An 8,980-nucleotide genomic window follows, 5' to 3' on the forward strand; every position below is an offset into this window, starting at 1 on the left:
TTTTATAAAAAAAAATTTTTAAAGACCCAGCTATGTCTCATAACACAAATCCTTTCATATCTCAGTATACATATTCTAATCTCTAAATTAAGGCTGTTGATGCCTGGTTGTCGCAGTCCTTGAGTGGCAGGAAGAGAGGACAGCTAGAAGAACAGAGCTACTCAACACCGTTGGTCTAGGAACTCGAACAGAGATGTGCACACACATGTTTTTGGGTAACCAAGAAGTTTCTCCATTTCCAAATATTTTGACTTTTCAGTGAAGATTCTATTACTATTATGATGCAAATACGTGTAAGTTTTTGAAAAACAAAGTATTTTCCAATAATCAGAGCATTTGCAAGTCCCAAATAGCACCCCCACACACACTCCCCAAATGCACTGATGTAGTTTGAATCAATGGCCCCTCAAATCTTACCTACTTGGGCACAGTAAGGCCAGCAGATATGGGGTGCTAAATATATATATATATATATATATATATATATAAAATATCTTTTTCTTGGTGCTCCTACCTCTCATTTCTACTCCCTCTCCCAAAAGAAGAGCTGTGGAAAGATAAGTTCTGGTTCACAACACGGAGACTTGACCTGAAATATCCTTGGGTGTCTCTTGTAATCCTATCCCTACAATGCCCAAATTCCAGAGACGCTTGTGCTCAAATTTGTTCAGGTTCAGTCCTGAGTTTGGGAATAAGAGTTAATGTCAGGAGTGAAAAACAGGCCCAAGATGCCTGATTTCCACTCCAGCAGGAGATGGGCCCAGGAAAGATGCCAGGTTCCATGGGGTCATGCCCAACGGGGACCTCACTTGGGGCACTTGGGACTGCATCCCACAACCGGCCAGCTGAGTGGATGGTGGTGAAAGAAATGCAGCTCTTAGTGGGGAGACACAGAGCCGCGCAGAGAGGCCCAAGATGCACTAGTCTACCACTTACAACAGACATGCGTTTGTCTGGCAAGGAAAGGAAACATAAACGTACACAGCATTCAGAAATCATAGGGACCATCCCTTTCTCAGGGTGGTCACACAGAGGTGTGGACAAGAGGGCGGGCGGGCGGGCCCTCATCCTTCTCCAATCAGGTCCAGCAAGGTGAGCCCACAGAGGGGAAATGTCCGATTTCCCCCGGGTCAGGAGACTCTGCAGTCTGTCCTGACATCGCTGTCTCCTGGAGGGGGCACCAAGCCTCTCCTGCTCCTCCACACTGCTTGGCCCCACACTTAGGGGCCACAGCTGTCCTTCTCTTCCGCTCGGAGCTCCTCGGCTGCGGGGGGCCCCTCCACACAGGGGGCAGGCTGCTCCTCGGGGGCCCTGCCGAGGAAGGGTCCCGTTTCGAGCCTGGCCCCTTCGGGCAGCCGGGTGACACCTGGGGAAGGCTGCCTGCTCAGGGCCGGAGCATAGGGGGCTGGGAGCAGATCAGGGAAGTAGCCGTCCCCTCCGGGGGGCTGCCCCAGGGCCTGCGGACAGAAGGGACCAGGGAAAGGCAGTTCTGGAAAGCAAGGGTCATTCCAGGGGACTGTACCTGTGGGGTCAAAGAGTGCAGGAAAGGTGAGAGAGGATTAAGCGTCTCCCCCACGGCTGGACATTCTCTGTGACAGACTCCCCACCCCCCTCCTCCTCCTCCTCCCACAGAAACCCAGCTTAGGAACCCAGTGCCAGTGTGGGTGAAGTCCTAGCACCAGGAGCTCCCTGCCCTCGGGTCGGGCACACTCCTGCCTCTAAGTCCTGAGGTCTGGGAACATTGACACAGAGTGGGTCGTGGGCCAGGCTGAGCGCCCCCTCACGCAGGCAGCAGGGAGACTGGGAACAGACTCTTTCTTCCCCTTCTACTGGAATTTAGTCTTACGACGACGGTTGCGTCCAGATTTCAGAGGTCCGAGTGGCCCGTCTGAATGCTCAGATCAGCTGTCAAGGATTTCCCTCATGCGGTTGCTAATCCTCCGCCAATCCCTCCCCGGTATGGGGATATTATTCCCATTTGAGAGCCAGGCAAACCGAGAGTCGGCAACGCTGGGAATGGCCGAGCCTGACTTCAGAACTCCCAGCTCCAAGGCTCTCGCTCTGCCCTGCAGCCTTTCGGGAAACTTAAGCACTTCGTAGAGACGACCAGGGGCAAGGAAAGTGGTCCACTTGCTGCCTCGGCCAGCCCTTCGGCTAAGTGAGGTGGTCTGCCCCTGGTCACGGTCCTCGGTCATGACTCACCTGCATTCCCAGCAGGTGGCTGAAGCACCGTCTGCCCTGACGGAGGCGGTGGCCCTGGGAAGTAGCCCTGTGATGTCCCCGCACTGGGGCCATAGGGCGAGGTGAAGAGGGGGTCATCCGGCAGCAGAGGCTGCAGGGGGTGGGGCATGGGGAAGGGGAAGGGGTGCAGGTAGGAGAACTGGGGCTGAGGCTGTTGGTAGAGCTGGCTCTGTGGACCCTGGGAGAACAGGAACGGTCCCGGCTGGGCGCTCTGTTGGTAATCCTGGGGCTCCAGCTCCTCCAAGTATGAGCAGGTGGATGGTGGGGTGACACTGTGGGGGACAAAGGAGTGTCTGGTGAGGCTCACGGGAGTCTCCTCGTTGTGACCACACAGTAGGTGAGTCCCTTCCCATCTCCATGACCCCAGACTCGCTTCCTCCTTTCTCTTCCTGTTCTTGGCTTCTCGCCCTCATGCCTACACTGTTGCTATGATATTCTAGATCTTTCCCACTCTAAATCCACTTTCCGTTTAATCCTCATCACAAGCATGAGTCCTCGCTTCTCTCAGCTCACCCTTCCCCAACCAAGCTCTGTCTTTTCTCCTTCTATACCCCTCCCACAATAACTCGGAGGACCACCCCCAGTAGGTTCCATACCTTGTCCCCCAGGAGCCATCTTTGTGGCCGCTGTCACTGCCTGGGGTATCCAGCAGCAGAGGCATCATTTGGGGGGTGGGGACAGGGCCAAGGGGAAAAGGAAGGTTGACTCTTCGAACTGGCGGAGGGCTGAAGAGCGGTGGGGTCACTGCTACCCTCTGAGTACTCTCACTCTGTTGGGTTGGGGCCAGAGTGTGCTCAGAGGCCAGCAGCATGGGAGGCTCTAGGAATCAAGGTCAGACGAGTTACAAGGGTAGGAGAAGGAGGAGGCAGATTTGGGGTGTGCCATGCCTAGTTCTCCTTGAGTGGGCCCCACTGGACCAAAACACTGGACAGCTTTGGCCCACTCTCACGTCTAGCCAGAAAGGACTTGGTCTTTGCCGTCTTTCCAGCTGCCATTTCCCTCACATTACCCTCAGCGAGTATTCAGCTTACCTGCAAGAGAATCCAGAGGGGGTTCCTGAGGGAAGGTACCAGGCTCTGGGTCCATGGGCACAGCGGCTGGCAGCTCAGTTGCAGAGCTGGAGGCAGACAGAACGAAGACTGGATCTCTAGTGTCTCTGCATTTAGACCAGGGCTCAGTGCAGGGCACAGGACACCAGATTCCCAAAAACTGCCTTCGTACAAGACCCTGGCAACTTCCTGACCCTCCTCCATCCAAGGTCTCTCTAAATATCGGCCAACAGCTCCCGGCCTCACGGCCAGCTTTCCAATGCGATCTCCTCGACCCCAGGTGCCCAGCTTCTACCCCCTTCCTACCTCTACCTCCTGGGTGATCCGGGAAGAGGAGAGATCTGTACCTGCACTGACTGCTGGCCCCGGTAGGGGCGGGGTCTGCAGGGCTGTCCTTGTCCTCCTTGCCATTCAGCTTCTCCACTTTCCGCCACTTTGCCCTGCGATTCTGGAACCACACCTATAGGGGAGAGACCCTAGAAGTGTTCGAGGAGCACAGCAGAGACTCAGACTCAGGTTCTGACTGTCGCACAATGAGCTACGGGACTTTGGGAGGTCGCTTTACCACCCTGCTTCAGAGGCCTTTCTCTGCAAGGTTGGTTTTATGAAAAGATTCATCTAGATAGCCGAGGTATCTTCCTCTTCTAAGCTGAGGCTGTGGCAATGTGGAAACAGGCGAGAACACAGCCAGATCGGAGACCTAACCTTGGCCCCTATGGGGTGAGGTCGAGCATCTGCCCTACTCCTTCAAGGGTACCAGTTGGTGGTTTCTCCACCACCCTGATGCCAGTTGGCCAGCCCCCTTTACCATGATGCGTTGGGGGGTAACCCCCACAGTCTGGGCAATCTCCCGGCGCTTATCACTGTCTGGGTAGTGGTCTTCTTGGAAGATCCTTTCTAGCTCCTCCAGCTGGTCTGGAAGAGAAGAAACTTGCATGAGGACAAACAACAGGAGAAAGATGCCTTCCAAATGGGACCATTGTCCCCAACTCAAGGGTCTTCCCAGAGGCTTGCAACAAAGTTCCCCATTGGGCTGGGGCCTTCTGTCTCTCCTGGGATTTGTGGCAGGGAACTGTGTATTTACTTTCACTAATCTGTTCCCAATTTCACTTTTTTTTTTTTCCTTTTTGATAAAGGGAGAGGGCCCAAGTCAGTGAATGGGAGAGAAAGAGAAGTAGGGCTCACCCAGGGCTCATGTTTTACCCGAAGCGGGGCTCAAGCTCACCTGATGCGTGGCTTGACCTTACCAACTATGAGATCATGACCTGAGCCTAAGCCAGATGCTTAATGACCGAGACACCCAGGCGCCCCCCCAATTTCACTTTCTGATGAGGCAACCCAATGTTCCCTTTGAGGGTCAGAGGTCATGGCTCTGCCACAGGTGGAGAGAGGAATCAGGACAAGGGGATGTACAAACTAACCACACTGCAATCTCCTGGAGCTGCAATGTTCTGTGTTGAGCCCTCCTTTCCCAGAGAGGACACCTGCTCTCTTACATTTCCTCTCAACTTTGGGGACTTACCTGAGCGGTATAGGGTCCGGGTCTTTTTCCGAACTTGGCAGGTCACTTCCAGGGACCTCTTCTGATCTGTGTTTTGGCTGTTCTGAGCCAATGTGCTGAGGAGGTTGGCCAGATGGCAGGGCCCCCGGCCTGACCCACAAGGCACTGGGTTGTGTGCGGCACGGGCTGAGTGGGTGACACCAGGAGATGGTGTGGAGGCCAGACCCGCGGCACTGGGTGTTTTCTGCTTACTGGAGGCTGGAGAGTAGGACCTCTTCCCTGGCTTTGTCTCTTTCACTGGGAAGGAGCAGCCTTCCCCAGGAGGCTGGGGTCCCGGTGGGGCCAGAGGCGTGTCTTTGTGGAGAGTCCCCGAACCAGGTGGCTGGCCCCCTCTCCTGGTATCTGTCCCAGATGGCTCTCCAGGGGGGTCTGAGGGTGGCTTCTGCCCGGGGACGATGCAGGAGGGGGGCAGTTCCTCACTTGGGGCATCCTGAGCGCAGGGGGCTGACCTCTGCCGCAGTTCCTTTTTTGGCCCAGCAGCCAGGGGCTTGTCTCCACCTTCCTGGCCTGTGGGGACCATCACCCACTGACCTTAGCACCGGGAGAAGGAAAAGCCTGGACTAAGGATGTGCGGCTTCCTGCTCTGCGGCCTGTGTCCCGTTTGGCCTCAACCTTTCACTTGTGCACTTGTCAGAGAGGGTAAAAATTCTAGGCTTGGCTGTTGTCGAGATCAAACTAGATAGCCCACTGCTTTGTAAAATGTGAGCAAATAGATGCACCTAGAAGGGGGCCTGAGCTCACACACACAGATGGTAGGAGGGCTATCCCGATTTGGGGGGCACTTACTTTCTGGGAATTGCCTTTTCTCCCCCACCCCAGACACCTGGAATGTGAGTTGAGGGACAGGCATCTGTTCAGGCATTGCTAAGGGACAAATGTTGAAGCTGGGGGTGAACTTGGAGGAGGAGGGAGAGACTGCTTCTAAGACTGGATCTCATTCCTGCTGCAGGAATGCTGCTGAAATTGGGGGCTCTCCAGAAGCCCAGGCAAGGACAGCAAGGGAACTCAGGGGGACAGCCATCCTCACCATCCACAGATGTCACTCTGCCCCTGCCAACTCTCCCCAACCCTGTGTGCACCCTCCTGCCCGTCCCTGCAAAGCAGAACCTCACTGTGGCCTTGGGCGCGGGCCACCCCTCCCTGCACAGGTAAGGAAGTGTGATCCAGCCACACCGGGCGTGCACCGAAAGCCCCCTTCCGCTCATCCTCCGAGCTCGTCTGTCTTGAGGCTGGGTCTCATTCACCAGGCACTTACCATGTCCCAGGCTCTGTGCTAAGCACTTTTCAAAGACTAGCACAGTGTGCACCTAATCCCTGTGAGGAAGGCACGGTTGATAGCTCATTCTAACAGATGAGGACATACAGATTACAAAATTGAGTGATTTGCCCGAAGAGTCCAGCAAAGAGCGCTTAGTCGCCATGCAGAGTCCTTCCTGGGGTCCCCAGAACCTCTCCAGTTCACCTTCCTCACAATCCCCAGATGCTTTATCATTCCCCCTAAATTGGAAAAATTTTAAGTAGATGCTGACTAGCGACTAAGAACTGCTGTTATTTTAATGAAAATTACGTAAGACAGACCATCTAAAGGAATGCGAATTTCTAACGACGTGTAAAGAAAGGTGGACCTTCGGGGCGAAGGTGCTTTGTCAGGTTGTTTCCTAGGGTGCATCAGACCCGTCTAGCAGAACGGGGCCCGGGGCTGGTGAGGAGTGTGCGCCGGCCTGCGTGGCGGGGAAGGGACAGGCTGGATGGTGGCCTGGGGAAGGAGGGACACGCTGGGTCGGGCTTCCCGCATTTTAGGCGAGCTTGGAGCCTAGCAAATCTGGTACGCGGTAGGTGCTCAATAAACGAGACCTATCAGCGTGATGTAGCCCCGGTAGGAGAGGGGACGGGTGTCGGAACCTGGACACGAAGGGGCCCAGGGCTCGGGGCCCCGCGTGCAGAGAGATGGGAACCTGCAGGAGGGAGGGAGGGAGGGAGGGAGGGCGCGCGGCGGCGGGCCTCCCTCCCACCCACCCCCAGCCCCGCGGCCCGGCGCCAGCCCCCCCTTCCCAAGCGCGCCCCACGCTCACCCCGCCGTTCCGGGCAGGGCTCCCGCGCCGGTTCCATGGCCCGAACTCGCGCCGCCGCGACTCGCCGCGCTGCCCCCGCGCCGCCTAATGAAGCCTCGCGGGCGGGCAGGTGCGCGGGGTCCGCACGGGCCCCGGGGCGCCCGAGCCCGCGCCCCTCACCCCGCCGCCAGGGCGAGGCCCACCCGGGCGCGTGGGGCAGCTGCAGGGCCGCGCCCGCCCCCGCCGGCCCGAGGGCGGCCCAGGTGTGCGGCCCGCCGCCCCTCCCCTCGGCCCGCGCCTCCGCGCCGCGGGGCCGCCTGCCCCCGACGGCTGGCTTACGGTCCCGGGAGCTCCGTGCAAACTGGGGGAAGGCCACCCACCCTGGAGCGCTCATCCAGGGAGCGCCCCACGCGGGGCTGTCCGCGTCCCCACGGCTCACCGAGGCTGCCCCGGAACTCCCACCCCTCCACTCGCCTGAGAGCACAGAGCTAGCCTCCGGCGACGAAGAGCAAGAAGGAGCCCGTGCTGCCGGGTAAGCCGCACCGAACCCGCGGCGTGGCCGGGGCACCACCACACACGCGCCGGAGGCCTCGGTGGGGGGGCGGGGGGCGGCGGGGAGGCTCGGCTGGCCCAGGTTTTGTGGTCGCTCGCCCCCCCCCCCCCGCTTGGATAGCCTACTGTGATCTTTGAGAACCTCGTTGAGCCTCACGAGGGAGCGCTCACACGGGTGATGTTTGTAACTCCTAGTTCATAGCATGTTTCTTGCCTTTAAGGAAAATTCAGAATTTAAAATTCTCCTTGCTGCCTCCTTATGTCTACATCTGCCCACCCGTGGGAAGTGCTGGACAGATTGAAACAGGTGCTTGGAGCTGGGCATAGGCTGGGGTGGTGTGTGTGCGGGTGGGGAGTTGGGGGGGGGGGTCCAGACCAAGCTCCAGGTGTTTTGCGTTAAGGGTTTAAAAGACTCTGGACACCACGTGCTTTCCTGCTACAATCACCTATCCATCCGTTTCCCTGCGTGCCCATTCCGTTGAGGGGCTTGGCTTGCACACTTCACCTTGGAAGAGGGGCCAAAGCTTTCGTTCTTTTTGCAACAGAAACAATCAAACAGCTTAATCTCATGACTGTATGATGAAAACTTCAGGAGTCTGATGTTTCAGTCTGACTCCTGTTACAGACTAATGTTCTCGGGTAAATAAGGGGCTTAGAAATAGGGCCCAGTTTCTCAGCCAGAAAGGGAGCACTGGAGGCCTCGTGACCAAGGCGTGCAGAGCAGTGAGTTTACAGGAAAAATCAGAACGGTGATACGGTTGTAAATGGAGCCCAATAGTCTGCTTGATTACACATTTATGGGACACCTGCTGTATGCCAGCCGCTGTGCACAAGTCCGTTCCTTGCCTGCAGAAGCTTGCTGGTGGAGAGGGGGCTTGAACTGCACTCCAGGTAAGTGGACTGTGTCAGTCCAGTGTGGTCAGTGGTGAGTTAGATGTACACACAGGTTCTTAGGAGCACAGAGGAGCAGGGAGCTTTCCTGGCCTAGGATGGGGGGAGCAGGGAAGGTGAGGGGGACAGAGGAGCTGTGAGCTGAAGGTTAAAAGGAGGTTGGTTCATTGCAAACCTTACCTTGTCCCAGCCCTACTTAAAACCCTGCAGTGGTCCCTGCCTGCCCAGGAGGTAAAGACCAGTCTCCCTACTGGGACAGGAGGCTTCCAAATCCCGGCCCTTTTCTTTCAGCCTCAGCTTACCTGCTTTCCTGTGCCAAAGTACTCCAGTTTTACTCTTTGACCCACTGTTCTGAGTGTTCCTAACCTTTCCCTAGATCAGAATTTTTTTTTTTAACGTTTATTCAGTTTTGATAGAGACAGAGCGTGCACTGGGGAGGGGCAGAGAGAGAGGGAGACACAGTATCCCAAGCAGGTGCTAGGCTCTGAACTGTCAGCACAGAACCCAACTCGGGGCTCGAACCCACGGACTGTGATCATGAGCCAAAGCTGGTGCTTAACCGACTGAGCCACCCAGGCGCCCCTAGATCCGAATGTCTTAGGGAATTTGCTTAAAATGTGGCTCTCAGGCCACAT

At 56.6% G+C, this 8,980-nt stretch overlaps 1 protein-coding gene across 1 annotated transcript; it reads right to left on the minus strand.

Moving 5' to 3' along the window:
- Nucleotides 1-1,220: 1,220 nt before the first annotated feature.
- On the minus strand, nt 1,221-6,960 carry NOBOX (NOBOX oogenesis homeobox). The gene is made up of 8 exons (XM_047094991.1): nt 6,924-6,960; nt 4,813-5,382; nt 4,099-4,205; nt 3,638-3,750; nt 3,273-3,358; nt 2,838-3,060; nt 2,203-2,513; nt 1,221-1,522 (listed from the first exon to the last, which is right to left on the minus strand). Exons 1-8 carry the CDS (start codon nt 6,958-6,960, stop codon nt 1,221-1,223), a joined length of 1,749 nt encoding a protein of 582 aa, XP_046950947.1.
- Between the last annotated feature and the right edge of the window lie 2,020 nt (nt 6,961-8,980).

The sequence above is a fragment of the Lynx rufus genome, unplaced genomic scaffold, assembly GCF_022079265.1.
Source record: "Lynx rufus isolate CCGP_SWC_20201006 ecotype Redwood Valley unplaced genomic scaffold, mLynRuf1.p SCAF_4, whole genome shotgun sequence".
Classification (NCBI taxonomy): Eukaryota; Metazoa; Chordata; class Mammalia; order Carnivora; family Felidae; genus Lynx; species Lynx rufus.

Excerpts from the sequence above, each read along its gene's own strand:
- NOBOX (XM_047094991.1), bottom strand. The coding sequence starts at position 6,960 with ATGGAACCGGCGCGGGAGCCCTGCCCGGAACGGCGGG. Across the intron at positions 3,751-4,098 it reads TTACCCCCCAACGCATCATG|GTGTGGTTCCAGAATCGCAG; the intron begins GTAAAGGGGGCT and ends TCTCCCCTATAG. Across the intron at positions 3,359-3,637 it reads GGGGCCAGCAGTCAGTGCAG|CTCTGCAACTGAGCTGCCAG; the intron begins GTACAGATCTCT and ends GTCTGCCTCCAG.